Source organism: Bufo gargarizans, chromosome 1 (genome assembly GCF_014858855.1).
Source record: "Bufo gargarizans isolate SCDJY-AF-19 chromosome 1, ASM1485885v1, whole genome shotgun sequence".
NCBI lineage: Eukaryota > Metazoa > Chordata > Amphibia > Anura > Bufonidae > Bufo > Bufo gargarizans.
In genome coordinates this window covers 747,452,749-747,473,188 of record NC_058080.1, presented here as the reverse complement: position 1 = coordinate 747,473,188, position 20,440 = coordinate 747,452,749, and the positions used below count along the sequence as shown (strand labels likewise).

The following is a 20,440-nucleotide window of genomic DNA, read 5'->3' as shown; positions in this document are numbered from 1 at the left end:
ACTTACTGCACCAATCAGAACATCTACTCAGAACTGATAAAATGTGAAGTTTCAATCATTCGCATCATTAGTTGCTGATTTGCGCAATCACAAATATATCGGAGCCCTCTATCTGCATATAAAGCTGTTGTAATGTTCTGCCGACCATGTTCTCCAGTCTCAGGAAACTTCTAGCAGCTTGAATAATGTAGCAAAAGTGACGCACGCCTGTATTAAGCGAATATTACATTGCCGATTTTTAACAATTTAAGAAAATAATCGCGAATTTATGACAAATATTCACCCAAATATTCATGAAATATCCCAGACCAGACCAGCTTCCCACATTAGGCAGAAGAAGACCTGTTCAGTAAGGAGAGGCGGTCTATAGTGAATCCGGACTGAACTGGATCATTTCCAGGATGTTTGCATTCAGCCATCATAGCTTTTTTCAAAGCTTCAACCACTTTGAAGGCCCTAGAACCCTACAGGTGGAGACCCCCTGGTCATCATCCTGGTCCCCCAACCGGTCGGACATGAACAATCTCTTTGTTACTTTCTTCCCTTAGAAGGAATATTCCCCTCTTTATTCTTCTCCTCCTCAGAGGAGGAAAACAGTTTATCCTGAATTCTCCATCAGGGGCTTCCTCTTCAGACCTGCATTCCCGGGAACAATTACATCTCAGTCATCTCAGTCTGTTATGTCGTCCATAGGAGACTCCAGAGAGGTGACCACAGCTCTGCACAGACTGTTATATCAGAGAACTACAACCCCCAGCATGTCCAGACAATAATATATCAGAGGAGAGAACTACAACTCTCACAATGTCCAGACTGTTATATAGCAGAGGAGAAGAGTACAGAATGTTATATGATATCTCAGAGGTAACACTCCAGGCTGTTATTGTAGGGTTCAGAGGCGAGAACTACAACTCCCAGCATTTCTCCAGTTCTGTAGGAAAGAAATCAAAAAATGCTTTCTCCACACAAGGATCATCCCTCACATGTCACATGACCACAATTACAGCTCCTCCTCCTTCTTAATCTCCTCTCTACAGCTGACACCGCCCCCTTTACTGATCACATGGTGGTGACATCATCACAGATCCTACACCACCTCCTCTCCCCACTGCTGAACCCCGCCCCCTGCACTGATCACATGACGGTGACGTCACCCCAGGTCCTTCACCACCTCATCTCCACTCCTGAGCCCCGCCCCTGTACTGATCACATGATGGTGACGTCACCCCAGGTCCTTCAGCTGGCAGTGCAGCAGATACTGGGCAGGTCCTGGTCGGTAGTCAGGGCTCTTGTTCTCTCTGGTATCAGCCATTCCTCCAGCCTGCAGGTAAGATGAGCTGTGAGGAGACAGTGTGGTGGAGAGCTCAGACATGTCACCTCTGGAGATTCTCCTCCATTACACACAAGGAATCCTTCTCCGCTCCTCAGCTTAGTATGATGGGGGAGGAGTAGTGAGGATAGTGGGGGTTGTCATCATTCGCTGGCCCCTGACTGTCCTGGTGAGGGGCCCCTGCCTCCAGGAGGAGAATGAATGGAGCGGGGCCCGGCCTGAGCTCAGCTCTCTCCAGTCTCTTCTCTAGGAGTTCTGGACACAGCTGAGCACAGCCCAGAGGTGGGACCTGCATCTATCAGACATTTATCTCCTGTGGAGCCACCAGAGTCTCCATGTTGGGGCCCCTGGAATCCATGTGGTGGGGGCTCTGAGAAGCGGGGCCCCTCCAGGCTCAGGAAGTGCGGTTCTGGAGGTGACATCTGGTCTTGTCCCCTGGATGATTTCCTCTCCTCTTCTCATAAAGGCGCCTGCAGTACTAGAAGCCTCCAGCTCCTCCAGTTCTCTCCTCTTCTCCTGAATGACCACCAAGGATGGACAGGAAGGAGATCAGCAGAAGAATATTAGACCTCACCTTGGAGATCATCTCCCTGCTGAGCGGAGAGGTAAACTTTTCTAGATTTCTCTCCTCTTTATTGTATTCTGTAACAAGTCAGACATCGGGAAGGAGAATCCATCATAGGAAGTGATAGGAAGAGTCCAGGGTCCTGGAGAACGGCCTCCAGACCTTCCAAGTGATGGAGAACCTGAAGATCAGCCCCCAATATGGTGAGTGATGTGTCATGTGACCAGTGACCAATAGTCATGTTGTAGGAGCCATGAGAAGGTAAGTAGGCACGTTGTACCAGGAGGAGAGGGCCGGAGGAGAGCACATGGCCCCTGAAGGGTTTATTCCCTAAGTGTCTCTCTCCATCCACAGGAGTACACAATAGTGAAGAAGACATCGGGGGACTGTGTGACTCCCATCATCCATCTCCAGGAGTCAGGAGGGCGGAGCAGGACCCCCCCCCCATCACAGAGCCTCCCCTCACCCCCTGATACATGAGCAGAAGATCCTAGAACTCACCCACAAGATGATGGAGCTGCTGACTGGAGAGGTGACACTGCTGGGAAATTCTCCAGTAACAGCACTGGAGGGGTCTGGGTGATGACGGTGTCATTGTGTTGTCAGGTTCCTATAAGGTGTCAGGACGTCACTGTCTATTTCTCCATGGAGGAGTGGGAGTATATAGAAGGACACAAGGATCTGTACAAGGAGGCCATGATGGAGGAGCACCACTCTTATATACAGGTGAGCCGTCATGCAGTGTATACACGTGTGTGCAGTGACATGTAATGGAGGAGCACCAGCCTCTTATATCACAAGGTAAGAGCCGTCATGTGCAGTGTATACACGTGTGTGCAGTGACATGTAATGGAGGAGCACCAGCCTCTTATATCAAGGTAAGAGCCGTCATGTGCAGTGTACACGTGTGTGCAGTGACATGTAATGGAGGAGCACCAGCCTCTTATATCACAAGGTAAGAGCCGTCATGTGCAGTGTATACACGTGTGTGCAGTGACATGTAATGGAGGAGCACCAGCCTCTTATATCACAAGGTAAGAGCCGTCATGTGCAGTGTATACACGTGTGTGCAGTGACATGTAATGGAGGAGCACCAGCCTCTTATATCACAGGTAAGAGCCGTCATGTGCAGTGTATACACGTGTGTGCAGTGACATGTAATGGAGGAGCACCAGCCTCTTATATCACAAGGTAAGAGCCGTCATGTGCAGTGTATACGTGTGTGCAGTGACATGTAATGGAGGAGCACCAGCCTCTTATATCACAAGGTAAGAGCCGTCATGTGCAGTGTATACACGTGTGTGCAGTGACATGTAATGGAGGAGCACCAGCCTCTTATATCACAAGGTAAGAGCCGTCATGTGCAGTGTACACGTGTGTGCAGTGACATGTAATGGAGGAGCACCAGCCTCTTATATCACAAGGTAAGAGCCGTCATGTGCAGTGTATACACGTGTGTGCAGTGACATGTAATGGAGGAGCACCAGCCTCTTATATCACAAGGTAAGAGCCGTCATGTGCAGTGTATACACGTGTGTGCAGTGACATGTAATGGAGGAGCACCAGCCTCTTATATCACAAGGTAAGACCGTCATGTGCAGTGTATACACGTGTGTGCAGTGACATGTAATGGAGGAGCACCAGCCTCTTATATCAAAGGTAAGACCGTCATGTGCAGTGTATACACGTGTGTGCAGTGACATGTAATGGAGGAGCACCAGCCTCTTATATCACAAGGTAAGAGCCGTCATGTGCAGTGTATACACGTGTGTGCAGTGACATGTAATGGAGGAGCACCAGCCTCTTATATCACGGTAAGAGCCGTCATGTGCAGTGTATACACGTGTGTGCAGTGACATGTAATGGAGGAGTACCAGCCTCTTATATCACAAGGTAAGACCTGTCATGTGCAGTGTATACACGTGTGTGCAGTGACATGTAATGGAGGAGCACCAGCCTCTTATATCACAAGGTAAGAGCCGTCATGTGCAGTGTATACACGTGTGTGCAGTGACATGTAATGGAGGAGCACCAGCCTCTTATATCATAAGGTAAGAGCCGTCATGTGCAGTGTATACACGTGTGTGCAGTGACATGTAATGGAGGAGCTCCAGCCTCTTATAGCACACTACTCGTAGATAACCAGTGACTGATCTGCGCTGCTCTTATATCTTATATTCTGTCCAAAAAGGGCGGATTTTAAAATTCCACATATAGAAACAACAGGCAGGTTCTGCAGGGGCGGGGCTTCTGATGCTCCATTGTTTCCAGACATGGTCAGGCTTTTTAAATTTTTTAGTTTTGTTAAAGGGAACCTGTCACCAGGATTTTGGGTATAGAGCTGAGGCCATGGGTTGCTAGATGGCCGCTAGCACATCCGCAATACCCAGTCCCCATAGCTCTGTGTGCTTTTATTGTGGAAAAAAACCGATTTGATAACATATGCAAATAACCTGAGATGAGTCCTGTACATGAGATGAGTCAGGACAGGACTCGTGTCAGGGTAATTTGCATATGTATCAAATCGTCTTTTTTCCACAATAAAAGCACACAGAGCTATGGGGACTGGGTATTGCGGATGTGCTAGCGGCCGCCCAGCAACCCATGTCCTCAGCTCTTTACCCAAAATACCGGTGACGGGTTCCCTTTAAGTCATTATTTACTGTATGTAATAAAAGTCATGACCCGGTGTAAACCAGAATCCTGGACTTTGTCAGGAAGTTATAGAAGCTTTGTAAGGCTGGGATCACAAGTGCAGTCAGGAATGGATTCCAAATTAAGGAACACTTCTCCTTCCTGCTGGATCAACTTCCAGCCTAATTGAAATGTTATAAGTTTGTCTACTCTGTAGTTTGCATAATAAAAAATATAAAAAATTAAAACAAATTTTCATTTTTATCTTAACAGAAAATCCCAGTAAGAAATGTGAAAATGTCATGTTACCACTAGCTGAAGATATCCTGCAGCGCTCTTCAGGAGAAAACCTCATTACTCTTAATGTACATCCAGGACTTCACAGTACAGATCTGTCATATAATCCTCCTAATTATGAGGAACCTTCTCCTGACCAATCACAGATTGTTACCGCAAGTACAAGTCAGAAAAGGATTAAAAGCTTTCATTGTGGTAAAGAATTCACAAACAGCTCAGGACTTTCTACACACCGAAAACGTCACAGAGGAGAGAAAATGTATTCATGTTCAGAATGTGGGAAATGTTTTTCACGGAAATCAGATCTTGTTAAACATGAGAAAATTCACACAAGAGAGAAACAATATCCATGTCCAGAATGTGGGAAATGTTTTACACGGAAATCACATCTTGTTAAACATGAGAGATGTCACACAGGAGTGAAGCCATATTCATGTTCAGAATGTGGGAAATGTTTCACATGGAAATCAATTCTTGTTAGACATGAGAGAATTCACACTGGGGAAAAGCCGTATTCATGTTCAGAATGTGGGAAATGTTTTACACAGAAATCAGATCTTGTTATGCATGAGAGATGTCACACAGGAGAGAAGCCATATTCATGTTCAGAATGTGGAAAATGTTTTACACGGAAATCACATCTTGTTAAACATGAGAGATGTCACACAGGAGTGAAGCCATATTCATGTTCAGAATGTGGGAAATGTTTCACATGGAAATCAATTCTTGTTAGACATGAGAGAATTCACACTGGGGAAAAGCCGTATTCATGTTCAGAATGTGGGAAATGTTTTACACAGAAATCAGATCTTGTTATGCATGAGAGAAATCACACTGGGGGGAAACCGTATTCATGTTCAGAATGTGGAAAATGTTTTTCACAGAAATCAGATCTTGTTATGCATGAGAGAAATCACACTGGGGGAAAACCGTATTCATGTTCAGAATGTGGAAAATGTTTTTCACAGAAATCAGATCTTGTTATACATGAGAGATGTCACACAGGAGAGAAGCCATATTCATGTTCAGAATGTGGGAAATGTTTCACATGGAAATCAATTCTTGTTAGACATGAGAGAATTCACACTGGGGAAAAGCCGTATTCATGTTCAGAATGTGGGAAATGTTTTTCACAGAAATCCAATCTTGTTAAACATGAGAGAATTCACACAGGAGAGAAACCATATTCATGTTCAGAATGTGGGAAATGTTTTACAGATAAATCAGATCTTGTTAAACATGAAAGACGTCACACATATTCGTGTTCAGAATGTGGGACACGTTTTTCAAAAAAATCAAGCCTTCTTAAACATAAGAGGAATCACACATAAGAGAAGCTGCATTCAGAATGAGAGAAATGTTTTTACTTCTAAAGCCATAATTAGGGGGTCATCAGTGAAGTCAAACAAGATAGAAGCCATATTCGTGTTCAGAATGTGGAAAATGTTTTACAAAAAAGTAATATCTTGGTACACATCAGAAAATTCACACTGGGTAAAAGCTGTATTCATGTTCAGAATGAGAAAAATGTTTTTGTTTCTAAAGCCATAATTAGGGGTCATTAGTGAAGTCACACAAGAGAGAAGCCATATGGCCACAATATAAGGAAACAATATATCACTGAGTCATAGACATTGTTTTCATTTCAGGTTGTATATTTGGATATAAAAGCTTAATTGATGTCACATAACGGCTTCTATAAAACATCTGATAAATTCTGTTTAGGAAGACATATATTCTAGTAACATAGTACATAAGGCCGAAAAAAGACATTTGTCTATCCAGTTCGGCCTGTCATCCTGCAAGTTGATCCAGAGGAAGGCAAAAAAAAAAACCTGTGAGGTAGAAGCCAATTTTCCTCACTTCAGAGGAATAAAAAATTATTTCCCAACTCCAATCAGGCAATCAGAATAACTCCCTGGATCAACGACCCCTCTCTAGTAGCTATAGCCTGTAATATTATTACACTCCAGAAATACATCCAGGCCCCTCTTGAATTTCTGTATTGTACTCACCATCACCACCACCGTAAAAATCCTCTTCTATGTTTGTGTACAAACCTTCTTTCCTCCAGACGCAGAGGATGTCCCCTCATCACAGTCCTGGGGATAAATAGATGATGGGAGTGATCTCTGTACTGACCCCTGATATATTTATACATAGTAATTAGATCTCCCCTCAGTTGTCTTTTTTCTAAAGTGAATAACCCTAATTTTGATAATCTTTCAGGGTACTGTAGTTGCCCTATTCCAGTTATTACTTTAGTTGCCCGCCTCTGAACCCTCTCCAGCTCTGCTATGTCTGCCTTGTTCACAGGAGCCCAGAACTGTACACAGTCCTCCATGTGTGGTCTGACTAGTGATTTGTAAAGTGGTAGGACTATGTTCTTATCACCGTCATCTATGCCCCTTCTGATGTAACCCATTATCTTATTGGCCTTGGCAGCAACTGCCTGACACTGGTTTTTGCAGCTTGTTTGTTGTTTATTAAAATGTTCTGTTCATGACTTATAGTTTAAACCATACAGTTAACCCTTTCAGCCCCTGAGGGTTTTTCGCATTTTCGTTTTTTACTCCCTACTCGAGTTGAGTGGACACCTGGATGTTCGGGTTCGAGAAGTTCGGCCGAACTTCCCGGAAATGTTCGGGTTCGGGATCCGAACCCGACCCGAACTTCGTCCCGAACCCCATTGAAGTCAATGGGGACCCAAACTTTTCGGCACTAAAAAGGCTGTAAAATAGCCCAGAAAAGGGCTAGAGGGCTGCAAAAGGCAGCAAATGTAGTTAAATCCCCTGCAAACAAATGTGGATAGGGAAATGAATAAAAATAAAATAAATAAAAATTAACCAATATCAATTGGAGAGAGGTCCCATAGCAGAGAATCTGGCTTTATGTCAGCAGAGAATCAGTCTTCATGTCATAGCAGAGAATCATGCTTCACGTCACCCACCACTGGAACAGTCCATTGTCAGATATTTAGGCCCCGGCACCCAGGCAGAGGAGAGAGGTCCCATAACAGAGATTCAGGCTTCATGTCAGCAGAGAATCAGTCTTCGTGTCATAGCAGAGAATCCGGCTTCACGTCACCCAACATTGGAACAGTCTATTGTCATATAATTTAGGCCCCGCCACCCAGACAGAGGAGAGAGGTCCCATAACAGAGATTCAGGCTTCATGTCAGCGACTCAGCAGAGAATCAGTCTTCATGTCATAGCAGAGAATCATGCTTCACGTCACCCAACACTGGAACAGGCCACTGTCAGATATTTTTTGGCCCTGGCACCCAGACAGAGGAGAGGTTCATTCAACTTTGGGTTGCCCCGCAATATAATGGTAAAATAAAAATAGGATTGAATGAGGAAGTGCCCTGGAGTACAATAATATATGGTTAAGGGGAGGTAGTTATAAATGTATAATCTGCACAAGGGATGGACAGGTCCTGTGGGATCCATGCCTGGTTCATTTTTATGAACGTCAGCTTGTCCACATTGGCTGTAGACAGGCGGCTGCGTTTGTCTGTAATGACGCCCCCTGCCGTGCTGAATACACGTTCAGACAAAACTCTGGCCGCCGGGCAGGCCAGCACCTCCAAGGCATAAAAGGCTAGCTCTGGCCACGTGGACAATTTAGAGACCCAGAAGTTGAATGGGGCCGAACCATCAGTCAGTACGTGGAGGGGTGTGCACACGTACTGTTCCACCATGTTAGTGAAATGTTGCCTCCTGCTAACACGTTCCATATCAGGTGGTGGTGCACTTAGCTGTGGCGTGTTGACAAAACTTTTCCACATCTCTGCCATGCTAACCCTGCCCTCAGAGGAGCTGGCCGTGACACAGCTGCGTTGGTGACCTCTTGATCCTCCTCTGCCTTGGCCTTGGGCTTCCACTTGTTCCACTGTGACATTTGGGAATGCTCTCAGTAGCGCGTCTACCAACGTGCGCTTGTACTCGCGCATCTTCCTATCACGCTCCAGTGCAGGAAGTAAGGTGGGCACATTGTCTTTGTACCGTGGATCCAGCAGGGTGGCAACCCAGTAGAACGCACACGTTAAAATGTGGGCAAGTCTGCTGTCGTTGCGCAGGCACTGCAGCATGTAGTCGCTCATGTGTGCCAGGCTGCCCAGAGGTAAGGACAAGCTGTCCTCTGTGGGAGGTGTATCGTCATCGTCCTGCGTTTCCCCCTAGCCACGCACCAGTGATGTGCCCGAGCTGCGTTGGGTGCCACCCCGCTGTGACCATACTTCATTCTCATCCTCGTCCTCCAGTAGTGGGCCCTGGCCTCTGCTGTTGCAAAAAACTTCCCTCTGAGTTACTTCGAAGAGACTGGCCTGAAAGTGCTAAAAATGACCCCTTTTCCTCCTCCTCCTCCTCCTGGGCCACCTCCTCCATGTGGGGTCTAGGACCTCATCGTCCCCTGCATCGTCTTCCACCCAGTCTTGATCCCTGACCTCCTGTTCAGTCTGCACACTGCAGAAAGACGCAGCAGTTGGCACCTGTGTTTCGTCATCATCAGAGACGTGCTGAGGTGGTATTCCCATGTCCTCATCATCAGGAAACATAAGTGGTTGTGCGTCAGTGCATTCTATGTCTTCCACCGCTGGGGAAGGGCTAGGTGGATGCCCTTGGGAAACCCTGCCAGCAGAGTCTTCAAACAGCATAAGAGACTGCTGCATAACTTGAGGCTCAGACATTTTCCCTGATATGCATGGGGGTGATGGGACAGACTGATGGGCTTGGTTTTTCAGGCGCCATCTGTGCGCTTTCTGCAGAAGACTGGGTGGGAGATAATGTGAACGTGCTGGATCCACTGTCGGCCACCTAATTGACTAATGCCTGTATCTGCTCAGGCCTTACCATCCTTAGAACGGCATTGGGCCCCACCAAATATCGCTGTAAATTCTGGCGGCTACTGGGACCTGAGGTAGTTGGTTCACTAGGACGTGTGGCTGTGGCAGAACGGCCACGTCCTCTCCCAGCACCAGAGGGTCCACTAACACCACCACGACCATGTCCGCGTCCCTTACTAGATGTTTTCCTCATTGTTACCGTTCACCACAATAAGAAAAATATTATTTGGCCCAATGTATTGAATTCAAATGCAGGCCTTTTTTTACAGACACCTAACACTATGTGGCTATCTATTTAGGTACCGTATTACACTAATACAGGCACAGCAGTAACGACAGATTTAGCTGACTATAAATTTGAGGCCTATTATTTAGGCGCTGGGTGACAGGTTTACGGACAGAATTAGACTTGGATATGCACAGTAGCGTGTGAAGTTATTGAGAATGACCCTATCAGCACCTTCAATCTAATATACCCTTTTAGAGATAGATTTAAAGTAGGCCTGATACAGCAGAAACCACTAATTTAGGGAATTGCTAAGTTGGGAATTGTATTTCAGCCCAGAACAAAAACTGTGCTTTGACGGACACAAAATAACTTGCCCAGCTACAGCAATAACCACAGATTTAGCTGAATATAAATTTGAGGCCTATTATTTAGGCGCTGGGTGACAGGTATACGTTTACGGACAGAATTAGACTTGGATATGCACAGTAGCGTGTGATTTTAATGAGGATGACCCTATCAGCACCTTGAATCTAATATACCCTTTTAGGGATAGATTTAAAGTAGGCCTGATACAGCAGAAACCAATAATTTAGGAAATTGCTAAGTTGGGAATTGTATTTCAACCCAGAACAAAAATATATCCTTTGCCAGACAGCAGACAGTATTACAATTGGCTGGCCACAGCTGAAATACCAGATTTAGGGTACTGCTATTTTGGCAATTGTATTTCACCCCTCAATAAAATAGCAAGCACAGCCAAGCCCCTGATGTAGGATACAGCAAAAAAAATAACCACACTATTGATGGTTAAATGGACTTGGTGGCAGCTTGTGCTGGCGCACCACAAGACACAATATGGCCGCCGATCACCCCAGAAAAAAGTGACTGAAAAACGCTCTGGGCAGCCTAAAAACAGTGAGCAATTGAATAGCAGCAGTTCAATGATCCACAGCTGCAGATCGATCACTGAATGAAGTCTTTTGGAGGAGTTAATCACTGCCTAATCTCGCCCTAACGTTGCAGCTGCAACCTCTCCCTACACTGATCAGAGCAGAGTGACGTGCGGCGCTACGTGACTCCAGCTTAAATAGAGGCTGGGTCACATGCTGCACTGGCCAATCACAGCCATGTCAATAGTAGGCATGGCTGTGACGGCCTCTAGGGGCAAGTAGCATGACGCTTGTTGATTGGCTGCTTTGCAGCCTTTTAAAAAGCTCCAAGAAATCGACGAACACCGAACCCGAACACAGACTTTTACGAAAATGTTCGGATCCGTGTCACGGACACCCCAAAATTCAGTACGAACCCGAACTATACAGTTCGGGTTCGCTCATCCCTAGTCTTCACGACTAAGTGAAAAAGATCTCTACATATTTATAGAGGCTGGTCAACCTTCAGGCTGTCGGACTGAACCTCTTCAGGTCTTGGCAGAGTTCAGTTGCCCTAGACACACATGAACTGCAGTGGGGGAAGTCTCCAGTTACACGCTTGACACATCTAAATGAGTTGATAAACATGACCTTTTGGTAGATTTAGACCTAAAGTGTGGAAGGGTCTTCATGACTATATCAGAGAGGCTTTTAGAAAGAAATAGAGGCTGGTCAACCTTCAGGCTGTCAGGCAGAATCTTTCCAGATCTTAGTACCCAGGATCTGCACTGGGGGAAGTCTCAGTAACACCCTTGACTCATCTGCATGAGTTGGGAACCATGACCTCTTCTGCTTGAATGGTATGATTGTGCTACCTTGGCCTGGTCTAACCTGATTTTCATCAATGCCCCAGGTATCATGAAAACTGGAAGGAAAATGTAGGCCAACCTGAACTCCAAGGAATGGACAGGGTATTGGCCATCAAGGGATTGTTCACCTGATAAAGGGAAAGGAATATTTCCATCTTGGCACTGAACCTGATTGCATTGAGATACATCTCTGATACTTCCCATATCTTGGCAATTTGCTTAAAAATCTCTGGATTCCAAGACCATTCTATTGGAACTGCTAGAGTTTGACTCAGTTGTTGGTCAGCAACAATGTTGAGCGAGCCTCAAATAAGTGCAGCAGATAGATGGGTCAGGTTTAATTCTATTCATGCCATAATCCTTCCCACTGCCTTAAGACGGGGTTGTGATCTGGTATCAGCCTGCTTGTAATGTCTGCACTTACACAGAATGCTTCCCATTCTGTGGGGCGAGTCAAACAGGATCTTCTATAGCATTAAACTCTTTAAGATTTGAGGAGAGTAACCTCTCAAGGGACTTCATTAGCACACTTACTGTATGCCCCTCCAGGTGCAATTCTCAACATAGTAGAGAGAAATTAGTAGTCAACTGAGGCCTTCTTCGGAGGCCTTGGTCTGTACTATGAACTCCCTATTGAAGTCGAGCGTCACCAAAACCGGCGACCCACACAGGGCCGACTTAAGTGGAAAAAGCCTCTTCTGCCCGCTCATCCCAGTGAACCATCACTGACTTGTGTTACTTCAAAAGTCCTGTCAATGGTGCAGCTAGAGTAGCAAAGTGGGGAACAAATCTCATGTAATAACCCACCATTCCCAGGAATTACTTTATTTGCCTAATGGGGACAGGTCGGGCCAATTCCATATCACCTCTATTTTGTTCATATGGGGCTTGATGACTCCGCGCCCTATGACATACCCCAGGTACTTTGTCTTTTCTAACGCTATAGCACATTTTTGGGGTTTACTAGTTAGGCCAGCTTTCCGAAGGGAGTTCACTACAGCCTGCACTTTGGGTAGGTGACTTTCCCAGTCGGTACTGTGGATGACAATATCATCCAGGTAAGCTGAAGTGTACCGACGATGTGGACGAAGCACAATGTCCATTAGTCGCTGAAAAGTGGCGGGGGTGCCATGCAGCCCAAAGGGTAAGACCTTATATTGATACAGGCCCTCAGGCATTATGAAGGCAGTTTTTTTCTTTGGCAGCCTCCGTTAAGGGCTCCTGTCAGTACCCTTTTGTGAGGTCCAAACAGAAAAATACCGGGCTTGTCATAACCTCTCGATAAGCTCATCCACCCGGGGCATGGGATATGCATCTAATTTGGAAACCTCGTTAAGTTTTCAAAAGTTGTTACAAAACTGCAACGTCCCGTCCGGCTTGGGTATCAATACTATAGGACTGGCCCACTCACTTTTTGACTCCTCAATGACGTCTAGCTGTACCTCCTCCGATATGGCTTGTCGCCTCGCCTCGGGCACCCGGTATGGTTTTAATCAGACTTTTGCCTGAGGCTTAGTGACAATGTCATGCTGGATTATGGAAGTGCATCCAGGGAGGTCCGAGAACACATTCATGTTCCGACTAACGAACTCCATGGCCTCCTGAGTCTGTTTAGAGGAGAGGCTGTCAGCAATTTTTACTGTGGCAGCCGCCTCTCTTGCATCAGACAGAGAAGTCGGTACCTCTTCTTCTAGAAAACCCGGCCGCGGGCTGTCTTCAGTATAGCTTTCCCTATCTTTCCACAGTTTGCGTAAATTCACATGGTAAACCTGCTTTCGCCGCCTTGGCTGGTGTACCTTGTAGTTTACATCTCCAATTTTCTTGAGTACTTCGTAGGGTCTCTGCCACCTAGCCAGGAACTTACTGTTCACGGTTGGCACCAGAACCAAAACCCGATCACCCGGGTTAAAGATTCGGACCCGAGCCTGCTGATTATAGACCCGACTCTGGGCTCGCTGAGCTGCCTTCATATGCTCCCTAACAAGAGGCAACACTGTTTCTATCCGTTCTTGCATCTGGATAACGTACTCAATGACACTTTTATGGGGAGTTGGTTGTTTCCACGCCTCTTTGGCCACGTCCAAGAGACCGCAAAGGTTTCTACCACATAGCAGTTTGAAGGGCGAGAACACAGTAGAGGCCTAGGGTACCTCTTGCACTGCGAACATGAGATAGGGCAGAAGGAGGTCCCAGTCCTTCCCATCTTTAGACATTACCTTTTTCAACATATTTTTTTATGTTTGGTTAAACTGTTCTCCCAGACCGTCCATTTACCTTCCGTGGATGGTAAACGGACGTCTGTAGTTGTTTTTGGTGCAGCAACTTAGAGTTCCCTTCTCACCTTGCATATAAAAGGGGTCCCTTGGTTGGTCAGAACCTCTTTAGGTAGTCCTACTCGGGAAAACATCTCAATTAACTCCTTAGCTATAAGTTTGGCCAAGGTATGTTGCAGTGGCACCGCCTCCGGGTGCCGAGTGGCGTAGTCTAGAATGACTAAGATGTGTTGATCACCTCTGGCGGACTTCGGTACTGGACCTATGAGGTCCATAGCTATTCTGTCAAACTGTACTTCGATAATCGGGAGAGGTAGTAGGGGACTACGGAAATGTGGCTGGGGGCTAGTTATCCAGCAGGTCGGGCAAGACTTACAAAACTCTTCCACTTCTTTGAATATGCTGGGCCAGTAAAACTGGGGTAGAATACGATCCTGAGTTTTCTGTAGCCCCAGTGACCCCCCCAAATTTTTTTGGTGGGCTAGATCTAACACAAGCTTGTGATAAGCCTTGGGGACCACCAACTATTCAATAGGTTCACCCCGTAGTTGGTTTACCCTATACAGCATATCTTGATGAACCACATACCTGCGGTACCAAAATTATCCCCGGAGACATTGAGGTCTGCCAATTCAGGACCCCGCGGCAAGTCCTCCACATCTCCCACCATCACACTTAGCGAGGTTGTCTCCCCCTCTTCCACCAAAGTGGAGGTCCCCCCTACTGCTGGCCCTTCGGTCTCAGGTTCCCAGGGTTCTGGTCTCCCTCCTGAGCCGGCCACTCTGCTAAGGTTACCCCTGTCTCATGGGTATCAGTCACTCTCATAGCAGGCCACAGTCCCCTGAAGTCTCTCCCTATTATGAGTTCATAATGTAAATTGGTCGCGACGGCCACCTCATGGGTCCACCCGCCGGCAACCGTGGACAGAGACACCAGGGCGGTGGGATAGTCCTTTAAGTCTCCATGGATGCACACGACCCCGACTTTTCGGCATGTATACTCGGCTGGCTGCACCAGGGAAGCTCTTACCAGGGAAACCAGACTCCCTGAGTCCAGCAGAGCTACCGCCAGAGTGTCTCCCACTTCCACCTGGCACAGGTGGCTATTGTCTATAGTCTCTGGGGTATCTGTTGCACACAGCTTCCTGGCATACAAGGATTAGCGGTAGCCATAGTTAGTATCCATGGGTTCGCCCAGATGGGGACAGTCGGCCCTTATGTTGCCAGGATCCTGACACCGCCAACAGACTAACGGAGCTAGGTCTGTAGGGGGTATATCCCGGGCGGGTTTTGCTGGCACCAGTCGCTGGGTCTGGGGTGAAGATTTCCAGGGATAGACTGCCCCCTCCTAAAAGAACCTTCCTGTAGATTCCTGGTAGCCTCCTAGTGCTCCACCAGGTCGACCATTTCAAGGGTATTACCAGGAGACACCTGGCGGATCCAGTGCTGGAGAGGGTATGGCAAAGCCCTCTAGAATACATCAGCTAACAGACGGTCCAGCATAGCAGTGGAACTCAGCACATCAGGTTGCAGCCATTTTTGCAACCGGAGTAACAGATTATAACACTGAGGTCTTGCGGGTTCAGCCTTTTAAACTCCCACTGATGCACCTGCTAGGCCCGGACCAACACATTCGCCCCCAGCCTTGCCAGAATCTCACCCTTTACTTTCGTGCAATCGGCCGCTTGATCATCTGGTAAGTTGAAAAACACCTGCTGGGGTCCGGGAGCCAGGAACAGAGCGACGACCTCAGCCCACTGATCTTGGGGTAGTCTCTCTTTCACACCCACCTTCTAGAACACCGCCAGATAGGTCTCGACGTTGTCTGAGGGATCGCCGCACGGATCGCTTTTCGGGCATCGTGGATGCTCTGGGATGCTCCTGCACTTGTAAAGGCACCATATGTTGCAATAGCAGCTGGTTGGTAGAGATGGCCTTGCGGTTCGCCCGGCGGTCGTTTCGCGGCAAACTTTTCTCTTTCGCGGTTCGCCGAACGGGCGAACATATGGCGATGGCCACCGCCATATTATTTTACATTGTGAAGAACTTTGACCCATGACACATCCATCAGGTGGTACAGCACAGCCAATTGAAACATTTCAGCACATGGACGTACCCCCTACCTTATAAATAAACGGATCTGGCCGCCATTTAACATTCATTCTCCCTCCAGTGTAGGGAGACGCTGTGTGGAGCAGGGACAGGCTGTTAGGGACACCAAACACTAGCTAATAGGGCCACAAAAGTCCTTTTAAGGACTGGTATAGGTGTTCTATCGATAGGTGTGACTTACTGAGGGGTGTAATATACTTATAATATACTTTCTAACATAGACAGTATATTATAGTGCATTTGTATTGTGCAGCAGTTGTGTGCGGTTCTGCTGCGATACCGCAGCTATACAGAGGGACAAACGTTATTGGAACAAATAATTTCTACTGGTGTGATATACCAGTTGCCCCCCAAAAAACTGATTGAAGCAGGGGTGTGATATACCAATTATATACTTTCTATATAGTGCATTTTGGTAGTGCAGCATTTGTTTGCGGTTTTGCTGCGTTACCTCAGCTACAGACCGTGACAAATGACATTGGAACAAATAATTTCTACTGGTGTGATATACCAGTTGCCCCCCCCCCCCCCCAAAAAAAGTGAAAAAAATAAATAAAATTGTTATTCAGTGACCGCATAATGTACCTCGAGCCACATAATCACAAATTCTTTTATGTCACGTGAATTTAACAAGACAGCCCTGCGGGCAAAATGGTACATATAAAGACAGTGTGACCAGAGGTTTGGAAATAAGCAGGAACGTTCTCACCCGGTTGTTGATCAGGATGTCTCATGGGGGAGACTGGGGGTGAAGAACGGTCCTTGGATGCTTCTCGTTCACACACAGAAGATAGGTGAGCCCCTTCAGAAATGGTTGGTGGCGGGGTGGTTAGCCCTAGGCAACCCTAAGAAGGGGGGCAGGGGCTAGTATGCCCTACCTATCTACACGGGGACTTACCCCGCAAGGAGCGTCCCCGTCCGGATACCTGTCCCTGTGGGGACAGAAACCCTAGTAGTCCCTAAAAGATGCTCCCTACGTGTCACGTTTCAGTTCGTTCACAGAAAATCATCAGGGGAGATAAATGGTGCACACAGGGCTATGGATTGGGCCTGTCGCACAGGCCCAATCCATAGCCCTGTGTGCACCATTTATCTCCCCTGATGATTTTCTGTGAACGAACTGAAACGTGACACGTAGGGAGCATCTTTTAGGGACTACTAGGGTTTCTGTCCCCACAGGGACAGGTATCCGGACGGGGACGCTCCTTGCGGGGTAAGTCCCCGTGTAGATAGGTAGGGCATACTAGCCCCTGCCCCCCTTCTTAGGGTTGCCTAGGGCTAACCACCCCGCCACCAACCATTTCTGAAGGGGCTCACCTATCTTCTGTGTGTGAACGAGAAGCATCCAAGGACCGTTCTTCACCCCCAGTCTCCCCCATGAGACATCCTGATCAACAACCGGGTGAGAACGTTCCTGCTTATTTCCAAACCTCTGGTCACACTGTCTTTATATGTACCATTTTGCCCGCAGGGCTGTCTTGTTAAATTTTGTTTTGTATAGAGGCTCCTCCTCTGTTGTCCATAATTTTAGATTGACCAAAAATTAAATGTTAAGTTTTATCCCTCTGTCCTACGGGATTAGTACTTCTGCTACATAGTTTTGGGATTTAGTGGGCCTGTTTGACATACCTGGCCCTATAGTTAATTATGTCACGTGAATGCCTAATTTTTAAGACCCGTACTCCTGTGGCCTAAAATAAAACTTTTCTAGGCTCCAACAGGGCACATTTTAGAGAATTTCCCTTTAAGTGTCCCCTGATTAAGATACATTTTTTTGTTGGAATTTTTGTCATTGATCCCCCTCTAGAATGTCACTGTCCATGTTGTGGGACTATTTGTGCACTTCTACTAAGTATTTGGTGGCTGCAAATATGAGCTGAAGGTTTTTCATGTTCGCCTGCCATGTTCGCGAACATTTGATCACGCTTGCGCAATCGCGAACCGTCCAGGCCGATGTTTGTCCATCACTACTGGTTGGTTTCCTGCTGATGCTTATTAGCCTCCTGCTGTTGCAAGTTAGCCTCCACAAAGGCTTTCACAACAGCTTCCATTTTGTCGATAAACACGGGTTGTAATCTTGCTGGTTTGATGTAAGACATACAACCGTGCCCAGGAAAAACTAAAATATTTTGGCCTTCACCCCAGCCTCACTGCCCTTGCCCGCATCCTCCACCAATTGTGGGGGACTCGCTCTGGTACACAGAATTTCTGGTACACAAAAAGGCAAAGTAATATATTCGCATAGCGAATTAAACTTAGCTGTCTCTATAGTCAACTTTCCTATTTGATTGCTAGAATTAGCAAAGTTGACGAATATGGAGCTAAAACGAAGATGCAGAATACTTTATTATCTTCGTTTTGAGGAATATGACGAATACATTCGTCATATTCGCTAATTCTACCAAGCCAACCGTAGTAAACCAGGTCCAAGTTGAAATCGCAATTCGATTATTATAACTTGAATTAATCGAATTGCGATTTCAACGTAATTCTCGAATCCGACAGTACATTCTAGTATATGGAGACGTTCCCATGGTGATGGGGACGCTCCATGAGCATGGAAGTCGGCAGAAGCGGCATCCTAAGGACAGGTAACAACTACTTTAGGGAAGTGGGAAAGAAAAAAATATAACAATTAAAAAAAAAAAAGAATATTCGAAATATCGAATTTATAGCACTATATTCGAAATATTCGTGAATTAGCGAAGTGCCGATATTCGCAAAAAAAAAATAATATTCGTATATTCGCGCTCAACACTAGTCACCTACAGTGGAATCCTTCAAAAGAAACCTGAAAACCCACCTCTTCAGACAAGCCTACAACCAATGACCCTGCTGCCTCTATACCACCATGACCAGCTTCACCTTCTCCTACTGTGTCCTTCTCCCATACCATGTAGATTGTAAGCCTCACGGGCAGGGCCCTCGCTCCTTCTGTACCAGTCTGTAACTCGTCTTGTTTATGATTAGTGCAATTGTCTGTATTATGTATGTGCACCGCTTATCATATGTACAGCGCTATGGAATGAATGGCGGCGTTTTAAAAAAAAATCTGATATCTCTTTATTATCAGTTTTCAGTCTTTTTTAACATCATTATGTCATGCTTCGTTGACCAAACGAATATCCATTGTCAGACCTATACAATAAATATAGTACAAAACATATGGCTACATAGTCAAGACATACATCTAAGCATAAAGACATACAGTATAGACATATTTAAGGTAGTCAATAGAACCTCCCATTAACAAGTAACCCTCCTATGCCTCCCTCCGCCCCAAACCCTACAAAGGCAGGACACATTTATATAAATCTCTTCATCTCCTCCCCTGGGGTGTCGGCACCGCAATACTCACTAGCAAACTATCACCCAACTCTATCCTCCCACCACCTATATATCCATAGAGTATCTCCTCCAAACATCCATATCCACATTCATCCAAATCCCAACTCCATTTAAGTCGATCAGCAACCAATTTTGGCATACACACATCACATATACCAACCACCATGATCATTCCCCCCCTCCTCGTATTTACTTCGGAGTCATTCATCTTCCACACTCAATACACTCATCTAGCACACAAAAAACTTCTTGTAAGCGCCAACCAAGGACTACAGCATCCAGAATTATCAATCCAGCTTCCCCATGTCGCCTCAAATTTGGACAGATTTTTCCTTTTTTGGTATACTCCCCTTTCCAGGCGAATCACCATGTTTAGTTTATTGACATATTCTGAGATACTTGGGGGTACTGATTGGATCCATTTTGCCGCTAACGTTTTCCTTGCCTGGTATAGCATTCTCCCTATTCCCGTGGCTATAACAGATTGTAAATTATCCTCCGGTATTATGCCTAATAGGCACAGCTTAGGGTCTAGAGTAAGATTAGCACTATATACCTTATTTACAAGGTGTATTACAGCCTTCCAATATGATGTCAGTGAAGGGCATGCCCACAACATATGAAGTAGATCTGCCTCAGCACTTCCACACTTTGGACAAGCCGGGCTATCCCTACAACCTATTTTATGTACACTCTATGTATTAAGTACAGTTGGGATAGCCGCGCCGCCTCACTAAGAGATAAGTTAGGGGTGAGGTCTAACACCTCCTCCCATTGCTCATCCGTGATTCCACCCACATCTCTTTGCCAATGTTGTCTACTTTTAAGGGGGTATCCTTTAAGAAAGTCCTCTAACAAGGCTTGATATACCATGGAAATCGCTCCCTTTACTGATCCTGCATTAACCGCCGTGCTTAATGTCTGATTGGATACAAAGGTCACTGGGGCTGTTTTGGACTGGGCTTCCAATGCATGTCTAAGCTGCAAATACCTGTAGAACTGTGAAGAGGGCAGCCCAAAATTCAGAACACAACTGCTGGTATTGCTTTAAAACCCCATTAGAATAAAT

At 46.2% G+C, this 20,440-nt stretch overlaps 2 protein-coding genes across 2 annotated transcripts in view; one reads left to right on the top strand and one right to left on the bottom strand.

Annotated features, from left to right (window-relative positions):
* Nucleotides 1–20,440, bottom strand: part of LOC122925022 (zinc finger protein OZF-like) — a 338,508-nt gene that overhangs the window by 14,177 nt on the left and 303,891 nt on the right. The gene's annotated exons all lie outside the window — the stretch shown is intronic.
* On the top strand, nt 4,811–6,544 carry LOC122925029 (zinc finger protein OZF-like). Its single transcript, XM_044276565.1, has one exon. The coding sequence runs from the start codon at nt 4,832–4,834 to the stop codon at nt 6,155–6,157; it is 1,326 nt and encodes a 441-aa protein (XP_044132500.1). The 5' UTR covers nt 4,811–4,831; the 3' UTR covers nt 6,158–6,544.

Coding starts and splice junctions, on each gene's coding strand:
- LOC122925029 (XM_044276565.1), top strand. CDS start 4,832: ATGTTACCACTAGCTGAAGATATCCTGCAGCGCTCTTCAGGAGAAAAC.